The 20,980-nt window shown below is 45.4% G+C and overlaps 1 protein-coding gene across 1 annotated transcript in view; it reads right to left on the bottom strand.

Moving 5' to 3' along the window:
• Positions 1-20,980, bottom strand: part of Kiaa1549 (KIAA1549 ortholog) — a 121,576-nt gene that overhangs the window by 26,159 nt on the left and 74,437 nt on the right. Inside the window, exons 10-12 of the mRNA XM_055602122.1 lie at positions 15,098-15,282; positions 4,236-4,432; positions 664-779 (exon numbers count right to left, since the gene is read on the bottom strand). Of these exons, the coding sequence (XP_055458097.1) occupies positions 664-779; positions 4,236-4,432; positions 15,098-15,282 (498 nt within the window). The remainder of the gene's footprint in view (positions 1-663; positions 780-4,235; positions 4,433-15,097; positions 15,283-20,980) is intronic.

Raw genomic sequence — 20,980 nt, 5'->3', positions numbered from 1 at the left:
GTGTCTCCAAAAACCCCAAATAAAATAAAACCACTTCAAAAACTACTACCAAGACAAGGAAGGCCTGTGGGCATAGTTTTTATTTTTATTTTTTTTGGGGGGGTGGTCTGTTTGTTTGTTTTACTAGCATTAGGCCCAAAGCCACGAGCTGTGTGGTGGGAGTGACCTTTGTTTTGTGCCTGGTCTGCTAAGACGCCAAGCCATCCAATTACACACATTTAGCTGCTGGGAGGATGACCCATTAACGAGACCACACTTGTTGGGAATGAGCCTCCTGACAAACATCTTCCCAACAGTGACATCCTTAAACTGCTTCCTAAAAAAGTCACTGTGTCCTAAGCACAGTTTTAGGACTACAGTTTCCATTACATTCTCCTTGTCCTTCAGGCAGAAAATTTGTTTGGACACTAAGTTAAATGAATTGCTAGCTGTAAAACACAACTCAGCGAACCCCTAGTCTCTACTCCTGTGCCTTCCCTTGACACAGACACAAGCACGAGCTTCAAAAGTGGCAATCAAGGCTGAGAAGCTCAACACAAGTGATGTATATTCCATTTTCGTAGATTTTTTTAAAGCTTAGTATCTGCAGTAGGGTAATCCCCTAGCCTATGGGACTCTGATCATGACAAGTGTTGACAGGGGGAAGGAAGGACAGTGACACACCGCTCTGCAGAGCTCTGTGGGCCTTGCTCTCCTGGGCAGTGGCTGGCATCTTCTCTCCTGCATCCCTCTCGCTGGAGTCCTCGCTGACTGTAGAGTCGGCATCTGAGGGGGAAATTCTGCAGAGAGAAGAAACTGCAAGCATCAGAGAAGCGAGAGAGCACAGAAGGCTTGAAACACGGTACATTCATTAGGAAACAGGCTTCCAGGAAAAATAATCCAAATTTCAAGGACAATACTATGGCTACAGCCCCCTAGGAACAGACTGGCACAGCTAATTAAACAGCAGAGCAGGGTGCATTTCAACAAATGCTAGAAAACTAATTGCTGGAGGGGAGAAATAGCTACCGGGGCCTAAAGCTGAGCCCCTGGCCCTTAATCATTTCTAGACAGTCAGTCTGTGTCTAATGTAAGTTGGATGGAAAAGAATCTGATTAGTGTCTGAGCACTGGTCAGCATTTGAAAAGCTCTGGGTTGAATCCTTAGTACCACAAGAAAACAAACAACTTGCTCTTAAAAATAATGGGCCTGTGAAACGGCTCAGTAGATAAAGGTGTTTGCTAACAAGCCTGATGGCCTAAATGTGATCCCCTGAGATCCACATGGTAGAAGAAGAGAGCTGACTCCCAATTACTGTCCCTGACCGCCACATATACACACATACATGCACAAAGAAAAGGGGGGGGGGATGGAGAGGAGAGGGAGAAAAAGAGTGGGAAAAAGGGAAGAATGGAGGAAGGGAAGGAGGGAGGGAGAAATGTAATTGAAAAAACAAAAAAACAAGGCAGAAGAACCTGGGTTCTGGCCCGGTTTAGCATCAGCTGAGCCCAAGAACCCTGAGAGGCCAGGAAAATTCTGGGGACATTCCAAATAACTCCAAACCTTTGGATGATTCCTATACTTGGAACAACAGTGATAACCCCTAATGAGATCTGATCCCACGAGTTACGGGTAACACAGCACCAGAATGTACCAGGCTAGGGAACAGCCTTAACCAGTGACTACTGGGTCTCCAACTGACCCCTAGTGCCAGCAGTGACAGGAACAGCGAATACATTCTGGTATCTTTGAGGGACTCTCCACAGCCAGCCCTCAGTATCTGTGAGCCACGGACACTCTCAAGGCCCTTTATGTGAAATGACTCAGTGCTTGCCTGTAACTATACTGTTCTCTTGTAATCATCCTTACATTACTTAGAGCACCTCACACAACACTGTAAATAGCTACCATAAACTGCCTTAAGAATAACAGCAAGAACAAATCTGTGCATTCAACATCAACACTCTTTTTACCCATAAGCATTTTTAAGGCACATCTGATTGAATCCATGGAGGTGGAACTGAAAAGCAGTGCAGGATAATTTTATCTACCCCAAAAACCATTGTGATGGCAGGACCAAGTGTTGTTTACCATGAGCTACAGGGGGGGAAAGCAATTCTTTGAAATTTTTTACTAACACATTAAGTCACTTTTGCTGATCTACTACATCCTAGGCCTGGGAAATAACTAAGCTAAGGGCATCTCTCTGCAGATTCCGTTTCTTCCAGCATCTGTTAAATGCCATGGCTTTGAATGTTGAATGTTGGTATGGACACCACCTTCTTCACCACCAATCAGAAGCCAGAGTTCTGAACCTCAAGGAGGGGCTGACAAAGGGAGACCTCAGGGGCAGAAGGTATGAACTAAACTCAACTCTCAGTCCTGATCTTGGCTCTGTCCTCCAGCGTAGTTCCAGCTCTTCCCATGGGCAGAGGGCAATAAGGGCCTCCGGACAGTCTGGAAAATTAATGCACAATTCTCCACAAGTTCTGCTTTGACACAAGGAATTGGAAGTGGACTGGGAATGGGTAAGGAGGGAGTGGGTGATAACCTGTGATGGGCTAACAAAAGTCACAGGACTGGGTGATGGACAGCTGCAGACAAAGCAAGAGTCACAGCCAGCCACCAGCTGAGCAAGCAGAGGGCAGGAGTCCTGCTGACTGAGTGTGTCCAGTGGACCACGTAGCACCTTAACATTCGCTCACTCATTCGTTCATTCATTTATTGGTATCTGTCTATTTATTCTGGGGAGGGGGGGTCAATGTGCAACACCACCTGTGTGGAGGTCAGAGGACAACTTGTAGAGATCATTTTTCTCCTGCCACCATGTGGGTTCCTGGCACAGCCACATCCGCTGAAAAAAGCAAAAGTCACAAAGCCGGCAAAGCTGTTTGAGACAGTTCCAGCAAAGCCAAACGCTGTGATCACTGTCACTCTGTCTCTCACTCTTAGGTTTTTGGTCTCTGTGCGTCGTATTTTTAGGGACTTTCTACATTATGATTCATTTTATGTCTTTTTCTGAGAAAATTAAACTTACTATCCTTTCTGCTTTTAGGGAAATAACTTTATCTGGCCCTATCTGGGAAGGCTTCCTTGTGCTCTGAAGATCATGATAAGCACCATGAGGCCATAACTCCAGGAATCTTCTTGGGGTATTTACCCTTAAGCAAACTCAAACAGTATAATTACTGTAAGATAAACAGACAAAATTGACAAACTCTGACTGGCCAGAAGAATAGGTTACGGATCCAAGGCCTTCTTTTACAACATGCTTAGAGTTCTCTGAAAACATAGTTTAAAGAGAGGGGTTGTTCAGGGCACACCCCTGGAGAAACAGAACTCAGTAAGATAGACTGAATAAACCTTTTCCTACTTTATAGCATAGAGGATGGGACAAAATACTAAAAAGAGTTAGGTGTTAGTATTTATTGTTCATAAAAAGACAGTTCAGATCGTTTCTGTATGTCTGGAGTGATTTAAACTGTAAATACTGCCAGCCTAAAAGCAGGGTGTCATATATAATAATGTGTTCGCTTTGACAGAGACAGTCTTTAAATTCTTTGAATTGGAGTTATAGGGCTAATAATAAAAAGAAAATATGTTCTTTTATATTTTCTAATAATGACTGAACTTATAACCCCAGACATGTAAAGACAAATCAAACACATGCCCAGAGACAAAGTGATACAATCTGTATTTTTGGATAATCATTAGTCTGTCTTTGTTTTGTGAAACCTGTATAAATAAAGAGACAATCTGATTGGCAGTCAGTCGGAGCTGCAAAATTCCCGATACCATGTCTGACTCACTTCTCCCTCCTTGACTCCTTATCTCCTGTCAAAGGCCAGGAGTTGGGCCCCCACAGGTTCCTAAAATTAAATACAGGCCATCATACTTGGCAGCAAGCATCTTTACCTGCTGAGCCATCTCAATGGCTCCTGCTCATCATTTTTCATACATTCTTTCTTGTATTACCTTCACAAAACCTGGGGCATTCACTTCAGAACATACACATTTCTAGCTAGCTGATCCTTAATCAAATCCCTAATCTAGGCACAGCTCAAAACATATAAGCATTTGGTGGGAAGAAGTGACACCCTGATCTGGTGGCCCAGCAGAAGGGACAGAGAAGGGTTTATATGTGGAACCGGAGAAGTAAACAGTCTCCTAGGCTGCAGACAAAAGGCAATACTAGCACTTCTGATACCAGAAACACGTTCTGCAACAGAGAACACTTGAGGAAGCTCAATACTAACCGTCCTCTGTGTCGGGTGTTCTTGGGAGGGGCCTTTGCCTTTGGGCTCGGCACATCTCCATTTTCAGAGGGTGTGGTGTGGTCCTTCACAGGTCCTGGCAGTGGTGCTGGCTCGTGAATAATCAGTATGTCATCTTTGTTTTGCTGACCCAAATGCTGCTTAGCAAAATCGAAGCCTTTCACACTGGGAATCTGCAGCTAAAACACAAACAAACAAGATGGTTAGCATGAGGTCTGAGGGTGACAAGACACTATGAGGAGGACCAGGGGAGCATGACCCCTGACCCAAGACTGCCCGAAAAAACCACCAAACCAATCAGCTCCCAGGTTCTGTTTATACTTAGAATTCATCACAGACGCTCATGAAAACGTAAACAATACAAGGATCAAAAAGCAAGACCACAATACAAAATCCGTGCCAACAGGTCACCTGCTCCACTGTCACAGACCTGTGAAGTAAGCTATTCTTTATAGGGAAAGGGGGACTTCCAGGCCGAAACCGTAAGGCTTTAGAGAGCCTTTTGCTGCAGATCAAATTGTGAGATGAACAGAGACTATGGGAGGCCTAGCAGAGATTACATTGGCTATACTAACAGGGCTGAAGGCAGTAGCAAGACCAAGAGAGAAGCCAGGCCGCACATATATCATTCCAAATGGCAGCCTTTAAAGTCAACCTCTGGATACTCAGCGTTTACTTCTAAACAGGCAAATTTTTAGAATCTAAGCGACCAAGCACAAAGCCCCAGTGATAAAATGGTCATGAAATCAGGGCCATCTGCCCAGAGCCCAGCAAAGAAAACAGGAATAAAGGAATCAGTGGCAGGGAGAAGCAAGCAGGCAGAAGAAACCAAAGGAGAACAGCCTGAGGCAGCACATCCCCAACATGGAGGAGACATTACGGTGTGTCCTAAAGGAGCAAAGTTTCCAGGACATAAAACAACACTCTTCCCTTTCAACATGATTAGTTTAAAAGACAGAAGACATCTCAAAGGGAAGCAGCTTCAGGGAGCTGGAGACAGGACAGCAGCCTAGACACTGTCTGAGAGGTGGCGTTGACAGTCATCTGTCCAGTGACGTTTGGGCATGCACGGAGAGTCTTTGTTAAGAGAACATCTAACAGGTTGGAACTGGGGAGAAGAAAAGGAAGCATGAAAGAAAGCAGGAGACTTCAAAGAAACAGACCCATCTGAAAGATCAGTGTACTAGAAACCAAAGAGACAAAGTGTCTCTAGAAAGCAGTGGTCCACGGCAGACACGTCCTCGGAGACAGCCTGTACTCACTGGTGGGCACAGGTGTTCTCTATGGGGACACTAGTGCACCCTAACCACACCTAAAATCAGACCTTGGGAACTGCCCCTCCTCTAGCTAGGCCTTAGCTTCTGAGCCGATGGGGAGAGATTGCACAGTACCACCTCTGTGACATTTTTAGGACATTGCAAAGGCCAAGGGTGGGTATTCCTTAAATCCAGACTGCAGAGTATAGGAATATGGAAGTTCATGGAAAAAGCACTTCTGAGGGGCTAGAGAGAGGGCTCAGTGGTTCCAGAGGACCGAGGTTTGCTTCCCAGCACCTACATGTTGGCTCACAACTGCCTGCTAATTCCAGTTCTAGGGATCCAATGTCCTCTTCTGACTTCTGTGGGCACCAGGAACACATATGGTGCACATACAAACATACAAGCAAAGCATTTATACACATAAACATTTAAAATTTACTTAGAAAGAGAAGATACTGTTCAGAGGGGTCTGTTCATTAGGAATGCTGCTTGACCCTATCTCGGTCCTAAGGAATACTTTCACACAAAGTAGGATGCGTGGGGCAGAAGGTGATGTCATCATGCTTTACTTTATGCCTCAAAAGTGACCCTACTGGCTTAGAGGTTTGTGACCTACAGTCTTTTAACACAACATCCAGATGGGGAAGAAGAAGGCAGGCTGCAATAATGCCTTACGCCAGCAGAGGGAGACAAATGGTACTGTAAGGCTATTTCACAAAGAGTTGCTTGGAAACAAAAGGCAGAGCAGCTGGCAGCCACATTCTCTAATTAATGAGCTTCCTTTACTAGAGCAGGCCTCTGTTCCTTGTGCCCTGGACTCAGGAACACCACATGGGAAAAGTCAAATGCAAGACTGCCTTTCCTCAACTGGTCTCCTTGAAGGTGGCTGAACCTTTCCTAGTAGCAGAGGCCCCCCTCTTCCACACCCCTCTAACAGTCCTGTTGGCCCTTATAGAAGAGAATCCTGGACTCTTATGAACACAGCAGCTTCCTCGAGTGCTCTGTACAGAGAATAGAAGCCTCTGGGACATCAAATAATGACTCAAAGCGCTGCCCAGACCCTTTTCATCAAAGCACAATAAACCTGGAGATGCCTTCCTGTTTCCCTATCTTAAATGTATTCCCTTTGTGTGTGCATGCATGTGTGTAGTGAACATTCATGTGTGCATGCGTGTATGTATACATGCATGTGAGTGTGTGAGCATTCATGTATACATATGTGTGGAGGTCAAAAATCAGACTGCCTGTGTGTATGTGTACCACCTGCATGCCTGGTGCCATGGAGGTCAAGAGAACATCAGATCCCTAGAACTGGAGTTACGTTACCATGTGGGTGTTGAGAACTGAGCCCGGGTTCTCTGCAGCAGCAAGTGCTCTTAACCATCAGGCTATCTCCCAAGCATCACACCTTGTTTTTCCTAAGACAGGGTCTCCCACTGGTACGTAGGATCACTGATTCAGCTAGGCTGGCTGGCCATCAATCCCTAAAGATTCATCGGGACCCACCTCCCTGGTGCTGGGATTCCAAGTGTATACATGATGCCTGGTTTTTTACACGAATGCTGGGAGTTCAAATGCACGCTCTCACACTTAGGCTGAAGGCACTTTTTAACTGCTGATCTATCTCCCAGCCCTTAGGTCCACCAATTTTTGTTTGTGTTTGTTTGGGTGTGTGTTCAAGTGTGGTGTGTGTGTGCTCAAATGTGAGTGCAGAGTCCCACAGAAGCCAGAAAACAGTGTTAGAGTCTGCTCAAGTTAGAGGTAGCTATAAGCCATCCAACATGGGTGCTGGGAACCAAACTCTGGTCCTCTGCAAGAGCAGACAGCATTCTTAACTACTGAGCCATCTCCCCAGGCATGCATCTCCCCAGCACATGCATTTCTTTAATGGAGAATTTCACACTGGGATGCTGTGAATACACATTATGCAGAGGAAACAGCATAAAGAGTAGGGCTCTTTCTATTTAACATCATCTCTACCTCCTTCAGATACCTCCCTCCTGCAAAGAATCAGTGAGAACAAAGCAAGGAGGGTGCCAGTGGGACATCCTGCAGGGCTCTGTGCTCTGTCTGTTCAGCTTAGAAGCAGCATGCTCACAATCTGCACAGTGGCCCCGGAAACACAAGTGTGTGCTGAAGTGAACCTTGGCCACAAGACGACCATCCTCCATGACCCAAGACCTTGTAGCACCAAGTTCTCAGCTTGGCCTTTTGTTGTTATTTGTTCTTTTTATGTTAGGTTGGTTTTGTTTTGTTTTTCAAGACAGAGTTTCTCTGTGTAAGCTTGGCTGTCCCGGATTCACTTTGTAGACCAGGCTGGCTTCGAACTCACAGAGATCTGCCTGCCTCTGCCTGCCGGAGTGCTGGGATTACAGGTGTGCACCACTGCACGCAGCTGGTTTTCTTGAACCTTTATCCATTCCTGCAGGAAGCTTCCATCAGCTTCTTTCAGTCAGTGGACACCAACACTGTCTTCCAGTCACCTGGCCCCATGCTTGGTGAGTGTCCGCCAGGAGCGCCCTTTGCTCATTTATCTGTTGTCCTTCTACACATACGAGATTAGCTGTAGAGCAACACACATGGACTTAAGCATAAATAATGTACTTAAGGGGCCTAAGAGATGGTTGAGAGCTTAACATCAGTGATAGCTTTTGTAGAAGACCTGAGTTCAATTCCCAGCACCCACACAGCGGCTTACAACCATCTGTAACACCAAATTCCAGGGGACCTACACCCCTCCTCTGACTTTCAAAGGATCCTCCATGAATGTGGTACACATGTACACACTTAGGCACACAAAAATGCACCCAGGCACACACACATATATACACACAAGTATCTTTTTAAAATAACATACTTAACAGCAATTAGCAAGATGCCCTTCATAAGCCTCACACTTGCTAGCTCAATAGTTTTTCATCTTTTTAAAGTACCACAATGATTCAGTTGAGCATCTGGATGTATATGGGTAGAAGAAAAATTAGGTAACTCCTGAACCAAAAAACAAACAAAAATAAAAATAAAAAACTCCATTATTTTATATTATTAGGATGGGTCCCTGTCTTTCAGACTTAGCTATGCTGCTCTAACTTAGGAAACATGTAATTATAAATATTATTTTCATCTTAAAATTGCAAACCTACCTATCCACATAATTCCTAAGTGTCTATTTGCCAAGCCTTTTTAAGATGCCTAGAAAATTGACAATTTGGCACCAATTACTTCCAGCTAATGAGGAAAATCCCCAAATGAGCAATTTCCATTTTTATACATATGTTTTCCTGCAAGCTACACAGTTTTTCAGCTTTACAAACAAGTGAAGAAGCCACAGATACAACAATGGCCACCTGGGCAGCATGGCCTTGAGCTAAGAAACTGTGCTGAACTCTGTGTTGGTACACATCCCAGCAGGAAAGCACAAGCCTCAAAGAACTGGGCGGCGACCACAGTTACCCAGTAAGGGTCTGCTTTAGTCAAAATGAAGGCGTGAGAGACTGTCCTCTAAGCAGAGGCCTCTGAAAGACCTGATGTCAAAACATAAACAGCACTGGCCTCTGTAGCAGCATCCTCATAGGCTATGGCCAAGCAGTAACTGCCTCCTCTGAGAGAATGGCACGGCTCAGGTCAGACACAAACATGGCAATACATGTAAAAGTGCTTTAAAAATGCCAAGGCTATGCAAATGAGATTGATAGCACTCTCACTGCTACTGGTTGATGAAATGCCGTTTAGTAAATAAATATAAACGCGGAGCCTTCAGGACATCAGCTATAGCAATATGTGGAAGCTTAAATAAAATACATCGTGAGTAGCAATGTGACACACAGTAGATGCTCCATAAACATCTAACGCCTGAATGAGATACAAGAAAACTGACATTCCAAACTTACTAGGGTGATGAACCAAGACTCAATGCAAGATGCAAGTCCTGTTGACTCCGGCCAATCCCAACTTACACCCTTAAACATCCTCATGAGGGCCCATCTCACAGGCTGGGGAAGTCATCACCTTTAGCCACCAAAGAAACAGGGCAAATCATCTGTGCTTAAACACAATACAAAAGCCATCTACACACAGAAGGAAAATATTACGTAACGCATCACCTTCCCCTACCTGGGGAGTTCCCCACTTATAATTTAGGGCCGCATCCCTCCAATCCCTCACCCCTGCTTTTTGAACCATTAGGGACTAGTTTTTCCATTCCTTAAAAATAAAATCTAGACTAAAGGCAAGTTTGGCACTGTACCCCTGCTTTCCATGTGCAAATGAGCTTTTGTCAGGTTTTCATAGGGGAGGAATCATGACAAATTCGAGTCTTCAATATTCAAATTACAGCCAGTTATTTCTGAAGAAAGATGGTTCTTTTGTTCTTCCTTTTTCTCAATCTATCATTGGGGGGACAAGCCATGCTGTCTGGGCCCTGTGGAACATACTGCCGACATGTCGGGGAGGAGTAGGCGTGCAGGTCAGCCAAGTAATGAGAGATACATGATGAATTTTAAAACACGTGGACCATAAATGTAACAAGACCCAGATGGAACAAGATGCAGCAAAGCCCCCAGTGTTCAGGTCTGTCTGAAGCCCAGGGAAGGGGCAGTTAAGGCGACAACAGAAACCATACAGCAAATCCCCAAAGTGTCTGAACAACAACAACAAAAAAGCAAAAAACAAAAACAACAACAAAAAAATAAACCTGCAAACGATGTGGAGAGTACCATTGTATGAATTTATTACTTGGCCGATAACGATTGGTGAAAAATCCCCACAGCCACCACGTTGTCTCCATTTAAAAAGTGAAAACAAAGCAGAGTTACAGCCACCTGTTTGTCTTCAAGTCGCCACCCAGGACCTCGTGGTCCTTAAGTTGGGAGGAGAACACTCCAAGGTTCTGGCACCCACAGGCCACACTGAATCGTGGGCAGCAGAACGGGGTGACTGAGATGATCAGGTGCTAAGGATCCAGAAGATTCTGGCAGACTCTGAGTCTGCAGCTAGGCAGGAGGACACAGTGGTATTTCTAGTCAAGCCACTATCCACACTGCATTCCCAGGCGACCACTGTAAGTGGATAGCTGTCCAAACTGCGCCCCTCATCAGGCACCCTGCAATGGCTGCCCATGTGCCAGTTCCAATCACATAGGCATCTTCAAGCCTCCCGAGGTGGGTCCTCTGTTACATGGTTCAAGCTGTGGCCTTCCTTACAAGCTTGCTCCAGCTCTACCCAGCCCCTACATCCCTTCTGAGGTTGTGATGGTTTGAGTAAGAATGACCCCATCACTTCACATATTTGAATGCTTAGTCACCAGGGAGTGGGACCCTTTAAAAGGATTAAAAGGTGTGGCCTTGTTGGAGGAGTGTGTCACTGGGGTAGATGCTAAGCCAAATCAGTCTCAGTCTCATTCTCTCTCTCTGTTGCCTGCTGATCCAGATGCAGCACTCTCAGCTACCTCTCTAGCTCCACGTCTGCCTGTGCACCACCATTCTCCTCATCATGATGATCATGGACTAAACCTCTGAAACTGTAAGTGAGGCCACAATTAAATGCTGTCTTTTGTAAGAGCTGCCTTGGTCATGGTGCTTCACAGCAAGAGAACCAGTGACTAAGACAGACGGAGGTCCACACTGCCTCTTCCACCTCAGCTCCAGCCAGCATCACCTCCTCTCAGAAGGTAGCAGAGTGTCATCATTTCCCCACCACCAGCAGCTGCCAGAGCCCACATTTGCTATGCTTGTACTACTCCAGGTCAATTTTGGGGAGACTGGGTCTTCTCCGTAACTATCATCCTACAAGACAGAGAATGCATGCTATTTGTGTTTGTAATTTAGTCTGGCCTGCACACTTAGACGTCTAGACAATGGGTGTGCATGGTGTGGGCAGCTCCTTCTGGCTGCCCACAGTGCCCGCTTTAGTAGCCACTGGTGGTACAAACCACCCAAGGGCTACAATCCCATGCTAATAACTGGCACGGGCCATTTCCATCAGAAGAAACAGTCCCACAGAGCCTGCAGTATCCAGCCATTTATGGTGACAAGGATCCACACCATAGATTTTAGGTAATAATAACAAATGATGGCTTTGGATGGAGATTAAAGCAAATACAAACAAAGGAAAGCTCCATGGAGTTCCCCCCTTTATTACTGGAAATGAGAAAAGGCCCTGCCTGGAAACCGAACACTGACTGGTCTCTCCCTCTTACCATATTTCGAAAATCATGGACCCCAGACAATCTGAAGCAGTCAGGGGGCGGGATGGGGAGTGCAGGTCAGTATATTTATTGTTTCCAGATGTTTGCGACTGAGATTCGCTGCAGGATTTCACAGAGTAACACGGGGAGGCATGAGGGGTGGGCAGAGCAGGATGGGGAAAGAAAGCCACAGGAGCAGGGAACCCTACACAGGAGGACAGCACCTCGCTGATTACCTCAGGGGACAGAGACAGACCCTTCACCACAGCAGTGTGGCCTCAGAAGAGAGTGGAGACATTTGTTTTAAACTAATGGGAGGTCACAACAAGCCTGCAGATAGCTGCAGCGCCAGCAAAAGATATGGTCTCATCTACCAATGGTGAGTGGACAGCCATTTGCTTGGGTTCTACCATGCAGATCTTTGCTGCAACAAGGCTGTAAGTGTGTACAGAGACCCTGGCCACAGGCTGCCAAGTTCTAGTTGGAACCATCCATTTGATTTATAGCAACATCTGCTGCATGAAACTATCATAGAAATAGAAGTGAGAGGAGAAAGCTTGGGGGATATCCCGTTTTCACTTCGAGAAATGCAGACCTCTGCTAGTTTATGACAGACAAGGCTTCCACAAGGAGTATATATAGCAGAAACACAGAGTAGAAAAGGCCTAAACATGCAGCCATCTCCTCAGGTGAAGTCCTCCTGTAGTAACACGCTTTCACCAGAACAAAACATTTCCCTCCCTACTGTGGACCCCATTTCATGATGTGAATCACTGAGCACCACTCCAGGCAACACCTTTTCCATGTCATTTGTCACAATAACAACCACAGACGCTAGCATACCATGTAAATAATAAGTGACAATGGATGGGAAAGAGAATATTTGTGTATAAAATACTGCTAATATATTTGAGAGCCATTTGCTTGCAAATATAACTAAGATTTTGCTTAGGATTAATTCATAAGAAAACAAAATATTCTTTATTTACTATTTAGGTATATAACAAGTTTAAAAATTACTTTTTCATTTAGCAGGGTGACATTTGTAATATTTATGGTGTTTGTTCTGTTGTTTTTCCATTTTGGTGGGTTATGTACGTATGGTATGTGGCGGATGCATGTTCACACGTGTGTGAGTTTATGTCGACTGCTTTCTGATCACTCCCTATTCTACTTACTGAGGTTGGGTTTCTCCCTGAGCCCAGAGCTTGCAGATTCCTCTAGTCTAACTAGCCATCTTGTCCCAGAGATCCTGTTTTCTCCTCAGGTGCACTAGGATTACATCACACTCCACCAGTTTTTATGTGGGCACAGGGATCTGAACTCAGGTCCTCCTGCTTGCATGGAAACTTCCTAATTCACTGAGCTATCCCCCAGCCTGTTTTTGTTTTGCTGTTTTGTTTTTGGAAACAGCGTCTCACTGCATAGTCCCAGCGGGCCTTGAATTGTCATCTTCTTGCCTTTACTAGGCAAGAACCAAGTACTAGGATTGCACTTGTCTGTGCCTGCCTAAAAGACAGGCCTGCTTTTTTTGAGACTAAATAAAACCTGAAAGTTACTATGACAATCTTTTATTTCTTTCTCTTTTGCCATTTGCTTGATCTTATCACTTTCAGAATAGAGTAAGTCTTCCAAGTAGGAAAGATTTATGTAGCAGGCATATGCTGGTAAATCAGCATACGGACTGGCTAAAATGCTGATAAATGTCTACAGCTAGAGACCTTCTCTGGAATGCAGGCATGCACACCTGCTGACGAGTAGACACTCAAGTCAACTTCTCTGCCATGAAACTGCACATGGCAATATCAGAGAAACTCCCAAAACACTCATATGAAAAAGAATCCCCATTTCTAAAAAAATAATAATAATAATAATAATAATAATAATAATGCTTTGGAAAGACAAATAGAAAGTGAGGACCTAAAAACAACTACTGTCAAATTTGGCATAGGTCAATCAACTTAAAAAGACAAAACAAAATCCAGCTAGGGAGCCCAGCGGGGGCATGGAAAACATGGAAAAAGGCATTGGGGAAAAATCTACATAATTCGGGACTGAGATTTCTTTGTTCTTATCTAAAAAAAAAAAAAAAAAAAGAGGAACAGCAGGTGATACATAACGGGTGTCGTTTGTTTCAAGCAAAAGCACTTGGAGCCCCTCAGCCGACAATCACACCATGCAACAACAAAGAGCTGGGATATGCTGGCAGACTGAATGGAAGACTGTAATGAGGTTTTGGTTTCTTCAAAACTCTGCTCTGTTATATAAATATGTTTTTGTCTTAATCCCAAGTGTGGCATTTTAGTTTGGGCTTTAGTTTGTCCATAGCTGAAAACTGCCTCCTGAGGGGTGTGGACTTTGACAGCTGGTAATAGCTTGCCTCCTGCAGCACAGAGAGGGGTGTGGTCTAAGGAGCTGAGGGATACAAACAGGAGAGCTCAGAAAGAGAAGGTGTGGTGGCAGTTTGGAGAGACCAGAGATGGGTGGTGTGGCAGTTTGGACAGACAGAGAGAAACATTTCAATGTGGCAGCTTGAAGGAAACTGCTTGCTGCATTTGCTGTGGACACAGATTGGTAGAGCCTGCTACCCCCAACCCCCAAATCCTCATCAACACTAAACAGCTGGGAGAAGCAAAGGGGTCTGCGTCCCCTGTCCCCACCAACCTTCTCTCTTCCTACCTAGGGTTGGGGAGTTGGAAGGGAGAGGCTTTAAGGAACTGCAAATAAAAAGAGTTTAAAAAACGAGCACACCACCATTCATAATATTGAAGTTTAAATATTTTAAACATGAATGGTCTATTTTCAATAATTAAATGCACACTGGAGGGATGACTCCGTGGTTAAGATCACTTGCTGATCTTCCAGAGGACGAGAGTTTGGTTCTCAGCACCCGTACTGTGTGGCTCACCACCAACTCTAACTCCAGGTCCAGAGAGTCCAACATTCTTTTCTGACCTCCTCAGGTGCACACACATGCATGCACAAACAAAAACAGGTTCCCAACATGGACAGAAAGAAACTAAGATAACTGTCTAGGTGGGCCTGTATAAGATAGCCATCTGGTAGACCTGTATATGAGGCTAGAGACACAGATCAGAGGGAACCTGCATGGTCACCGCTCTTTGAAAACAGCCATACTGAACAGATCACAACCCAGTCACAGGATGAAATGATCTCGTACTGAGCCTCTCAAAAATAAAATCACAGTGGATCCAGGCTCACGCTATGTCTACACATTTCTACAGGCCTTGTTTTTAATGTATTACTAATACACATAAAGACAGAGGGCCCTGCCATTAGACCAGAGTTCTTTCAATGGCCCTCCTGTCTTTCAGCATCCAAGCCTGGACTTGTTTCTGCCCCACAAGGATGTTCATGTGGACACTGGGGTGGGAGCTTACCTTCTGTCGCTGTTGTATGTTGGCTATCGTGTCCGGCTGGAAGTCTAGCTTATCTGTGCGGCACAGCTTCCAGTAGAGGATGACAACAATCACAGTGACCACCAACACTGGGATGACCACACCAACCACGACCCATAGGTTGCTGCTCTGTGACTCCGGGGATGGCCTCTTCACCCTGTCCACAGCTGCAGATGAGCACAGGAGGAGGAAAAGCTCTCAGCAACACACTCTTCTCTCACTTGCAGGGCAGAATAAGCCTTCCTCCACGAGACTTAAGGGCTTGTCATTCAGCTCAAGACATGAAAGTAAACAAGTACACTTGAATGTCAAACACGCCAGGGATCATAATGACACATATGTGTCTGAGGGCAAAAGCTTGGTTGATTCTGGTCTCCTGGTGTCTAGTTTAGTCTTCCCACTCCACAACATCTCAAAATGGTTCTCTTCAAATGTGGAAAGAGAAGCTACATATTCAAGACCCAGCTGTGAACATGGAACATAATGGAGCAGGAATCACCTCCCAGGTGTCTGGGAAGAGCATGAGCTAGACTTGGAGATCTGGGAAGGAAGCCCTTCCCTACTCCACCTCAGTCTTCGCTTTCTCTCTCTCTCTCTCTCTCTCTCTCTCTCTCTTTCTCTCTCTCTCTCTCTCTCTCTGTGTACCTACAAGTGTTTATTGATGGTGCCAGACAATACTCTAAGAGCAAGATATGCTGATGAACAAGCAGACAAAACCCCTCAAAGTGCACTGGTTCTAGTAGCGGAAGGGAAAATCACCAAGAAATGAATCCCCAAATAATGGTATCTGATGGCTTGTGCTGTAGAGCAGAGGGAACAGCCAATGAGCTACAGAACCTGAACAAAGGCAACTGGAAATGTCCACCTCAGCATCTGATGTCATGGGAGACATGATACCATTCATAGTTACACTAACCAAAACAGTTGGGGTGGAAAAGCCCAACTCATCAATAGCCGAACAGATAATGTGGTACACCCACCACAGCAGACCACTATTCAGCTTTTAAATAGGAAGCAGGCTGCTGTAGCCATGGCTCACTGGGAAAGGATACCTGCTGGGACCTGAGTTCAAATCCCAAGTACCCATGTCAAAGAGGGGCACAGTCAGTCCCAACTGTAACTCCAGCACCATGTGGGGCAGACACAGGAGATGGCTGGGATTTAGTGGCCAGCCTAGCTCCAGCTTCAGTGAGAGACCTGTTTCAAAGGAACTGGATGGAGAATGATAGAATAGCATACCTGTTTCACACACAAACACAACAAAAAAGACAAAAGAAGGGAATCTCAAAATAGCCACAACAGGAATGAACTTTGAAAACATTCTCAGTGAAAGAAGCCAGACACACAAGGATAAAATTCATACCAGGCACCTAGAACAGTCAAAATCAAAGACAGAAAGAAAAACAGTGGCCGCTAGGACCTACCCAACGGGCAGAGCTTCTGTCTGGGATACAGCAAGCTCTGGACATTGAGGGTGGAAGTGGCCACACACACTGAGCACAGCCACTGCCACCTGTTCCTATGTGTCAAGATGGCTTTAAAAGGCCAATAATGCTACATATGAAATTTTTCTTTTGTTTTTAAGATTATAATGACATTAATTTCTCCCTTTCCCTTCCTCTAACACATGTACTTTACTACATTTTTTTTTTAATGATACGGAGGACTTTTGGGCTTAACTAAAGGGAGTGTTTGTTGGGAAACTGAAGCCTCAACATGTGATTTCAGGGTGTTGTCTTCCTGACCTGTGGCTTTCTTTGAGACCTTGAAACACGGGTCTTCATGGAAACTTTTATTAACAGGTATCAATTATTAGGTAATATTACAGGGAACTGTACTCTGGACTGCACGCCTTTGGACTATATGCCCTTGGAATCTCCTGTCTGCACTCACAGCCATGCCCACATTAGCCTCTCATCTTTCACGCCTCAGATGACCCCTCTCCAGTTTCCTCCGCTGGCTGAGCCCTGCCCTGTGTCCTCTCCATTCCTCGATGATCCTCTGCAGCACCCACCTATACTCAGCCACTGTCCTTCCCTGTCATACCCCAGGTGGCTGCTTCATAACATTCCTGAGATAATGCTCCTACCTTTAGCCCAAAAAACGGTGCCTTGCTGTCCTCTTAAAATGCCCCTTTGTGCATCAAAGTCTCAGCTTTAGGTACTGTACAACTCCTCCCTGCTCAGTCACCCCAGATCCCAAGTCTTGTCTTTTCAAACACCCCTAAAATGCAACTAAGTCTTGCGTTCCTTCCTGTCCCAGGAGCTAATAGCTGCTATGGGATCAAAATATGTCTGCTCGGAGATGTGCCAACGACACAAAGATATTTATTTTTACTTCATATGTATGGGAGCTTTGCCTGCACGTATGTCTGTGTACCACATATGTACAATGCATGTAAAGGCCAGAAGAAGGTATCAGGTCCCCTGGAACTGGAGTTACAAGGGCTATGTGTGTGCTGCGAATCTATCCTGGGTCCTCTGGAAGAGCAGCCAGTGCTCTTAACAGGTGAGACATCTCTCCAGCCCCAGCAAAGAGTCTTAGAATGCCAAGTTTATGTCTGATAGGGAGGGAACACGGGCTGTGTTTTAAAATGTGGCTTGGATGAATTTACATTAGTAGCTTATTTGCCTAAGAACAAACAGACATGGTGACAGCTCAATGCAAGAGCAAAGACAAGTGGCATTCTTCTTAGTTCTAGTCTAGGAAAACCATAGAGAGGCAGAGAAAGGTGTCCTCAAGGCCCCTGTACTGGCCCTAGTAGGAAGTGAGGCTGTTTCTTCTACCAACTCTGAAATCCCAGGATGTTTGCACATGTGGCCTTTAACGATCCTCAGGTCCGGTGACTCAAGAGAGACCACTTCACAGACAAAGAGATAGAGGGAGACAAGAGCAAGGATTGAGTAAGCTTCTAATGAAACGAGAATAAAGTACACCTTGAGAAGGAAAGGTAGGCAGGTCAGAAAGACATGACTGCCCTGAGTCTTTGTTCTCTGTGGCTTCAACTGAGGGCTAAAATAGACTCGGGGTGACACTGTTCCTTGGCAAGAACACAGGACCCCATGCGTATAGAAACCAGGCTCTGGCCTTTCAGGTCTTTGTGTGTGCATGACTGGTGTGGAAAGCTGGGTCAGGAGGACGATGTACACACGTGCTGTGCAGAATTCACTGTGAGCGCTAGCTAAGCTGCAGAATCCCTGCTTTGCCCGTACAGGCCTGGAGACACTGGCACAGATTCACATAGAGGTCGTCTGAACCTGTCGGGGGTCTATGTGTGGGTCAAGTCAGGATGTGTGTTTTACATGGGAGAACTGGCTCACCACATTTCAGTGTTGTCAGTCTACCTGCTCTGCCCTTTGGGGCAGAGAAAATATTTCACTGCATTTTCCTACCTTTGGTTTATATTAGGCTCTGGGGCTAGTTAGAAGCTACTTGTGGACTTCCCTCTATTTAATGAAAAGCTGGCACTGGCTGATCATCTGACTCTGTACTCAGTGACAAGCAGTTGGAAGACTCTTGACTTGCTTGCTGGTAGGCCAGTATATGCAAATCTGGGACCCCCACCATTCCCTAACCCCAATAAAAAGGTGCCTATATCCTCTTGAAATCAACATGGAGGGGGCAGTCTCTCACCATCTGCCTCTCCTCTGAATGCAGTGTTAGGAAGTGCTTTTCTTTACGGTTATTTCCTCACTGATCTAAAACACAGCCCACTCACTATATAGCCATTTTTCAAGCACAACCTGCTAATGGCTATCACTTCAGCTTGTCCACCAGTTCATCAGATGAAGGAAGTGCACACAGCAGCCCTCACGCAGGTTAGCCTCCAGGAACAAGGACCGATTTCACCAAAAGCCTTCTCCTTGAAAGGGTAATTTCAAAGGTATCATTCAAAAGCTGGGCTGGAGCCATGCCTCAGTGGTTAAGAGCACTTGTTGCTGTTCCAGAGGACTTGGGCTTGCTTCCTACCGCCCACATGGTAGTTCACAACTGTCTGTAACTTCAGTCTCAGCGCACCCGATGCCCTCTTCCGACCTCTGTGGGCATTGCACAGAGGTGGTACACAGATAACTGCACAGGGGAAACACCAGTACACATAAACTAAAGAATAAAACTAAGAACTGCATGTTGACTAAAGGGAGGAGAGCAGGGTACAGCAGCTAAGAGCTGGTATGAGGCTGCAGTGTTCCAGAAGCTGGGCCTGAAGGACATGAGGACATAAAGCAGAAGATGCCTGCAGGTGGGAAGGCCTCTATATGAACTTTCTCATCTATACAGCTCTGCTAGAGTCACTCCATCTACCTTAAAGATGCATTTATTCTTATTTTATGTGTGAGTGTTTGCCCAGATGTACAAATGTGCACTCTGTGCTTTGTGCCTGCAGAAGCCAGAAGAGGGGGTATTTTAATTCCTGGAACTGGAATTTTGATGGTCATAAGCTGCCATGTAGGTGCTGGGAACTGAACTCAGGTCATTTACTAAAGCAGCCAGTGTTCACAACCACTGAGCCACCTCTCCAGTCCTACCTCTCCATGCGTGAAAGAAACTGCAGAGTAGATGAAGGAGAGTCACGTGGAATGACTAATATAAAGAAGCTAGCTAGTCTCCCCTCATCTGTGAGTGATTTCACCCAGAAAGTTGTAACTGACTGAGTGAAGATAAAAGTTCGGCTTGTTACAGACAAGCGAGGCTGTAGTTACTGACTTTCATAACTGAAATACAAAGCTACTTGAGAAGTACAAAAACATGTCTTGTGGTCACAGCACGCCCTTCTGTCTGTGACACTCAGGCTCCGTGAGTGTTGAGGGAATTGTAAATCATGCCAACTCCACTATCTTGCCAGTGTTAATTACAAGATTACGTCTGAAATGAGACTGTCTTAGCGGTCATTTCTGATTACATCTTTACAGCTATCTGGGGTATATTTTACGGATATCAGCATGCATCCACAATGACATTTAAGCACAGGTCCATAAGTCTATGATTTTAATAAACATACTGATGAAGGAAAACACAAACCTTGCACTGTCTCCTACCTGACCTCAGTAAAGTTCTTCAGGATTTTCTGATGTCAGAGCATCTCCTGCCCTGCTGCTCTGGGGAGCAGGTTTCCCACACACGATCAGGGACTGCCCTGGATCACGAAGGGGAAGCACCCACACTAAGGGGCAGGCTGGCTGCAAAATCATATTTGGATAGTTAGGATTCTTCATGCTGATCCCTTTTTCTTCACTTTAAATATACACCCCAAACCTATGAGTTGGAAAGGAGGTATTGAGAGCAGTCATGGCCAGAGGGCAGGGCCAAGTGCCTTCCAATAATAATAAGAAATATCAAGCACGTCTTTTTAATTGTAGAGTGGTGTGAGGTGAGGGCGAGGGAGAAACAGGACTGCAAGGAGGGTAAGGATCAAGGGACTCCTTTGTGTTCAAAGACCCCAAAGGAAGCCAGTCAACCTAGAGGGTACCTCCCAGCTTCCTGAGTGACTCACTGTCCCCACCAACATGCAGGGTGTGACACGGAAGATTTTGGAATGAAAACAGAATAGGCACATTATTTTACCGAAGACAGTTTTTAAAATGAAAACTTGTACAGGGCCAGGGAAAGGATGTTCGTGTTGATACAAGGTCCTGTGACTCACTAGTAACTCCATGAATATGAGGTGTGAGGTAGGAAAAACAACAGCAATGGCCATGGGCACACAGATGGAAATAAAAATAAAGGTCTCAGCAAACAAAGTACTTGCCACACAAGCCTGATGGCCTGAGTTGGAACCCCAGAACCCCATAAAGACGGAAAGAAAAAACTGACTCTACAAAGTTGTCCTGTGATGCCCACACATGCACCGTGTGCACGCGCACACAC

The sequence above is a fragment of the Psammomys obesus genome, unplaced genomic scaffold (genome assembly GCF_907164565.1).
Source record: "Psammomys obesus unplaced genomic scaffold, mPsaObe1.curated_primary_1811, whole genome shotgun sequence".
Classification (NCBI taxonomy): domain Eukaryota; kingdom Metazoa; phylum Chordata; class Mammalia; order Rodentia; family Muridae; genus Psammomys; species Psammomys obesus.
Note: the sequence above shows the minus strand (reverse complement) of the source record. Positions and strands in the feature narration are given on the sequence as shown.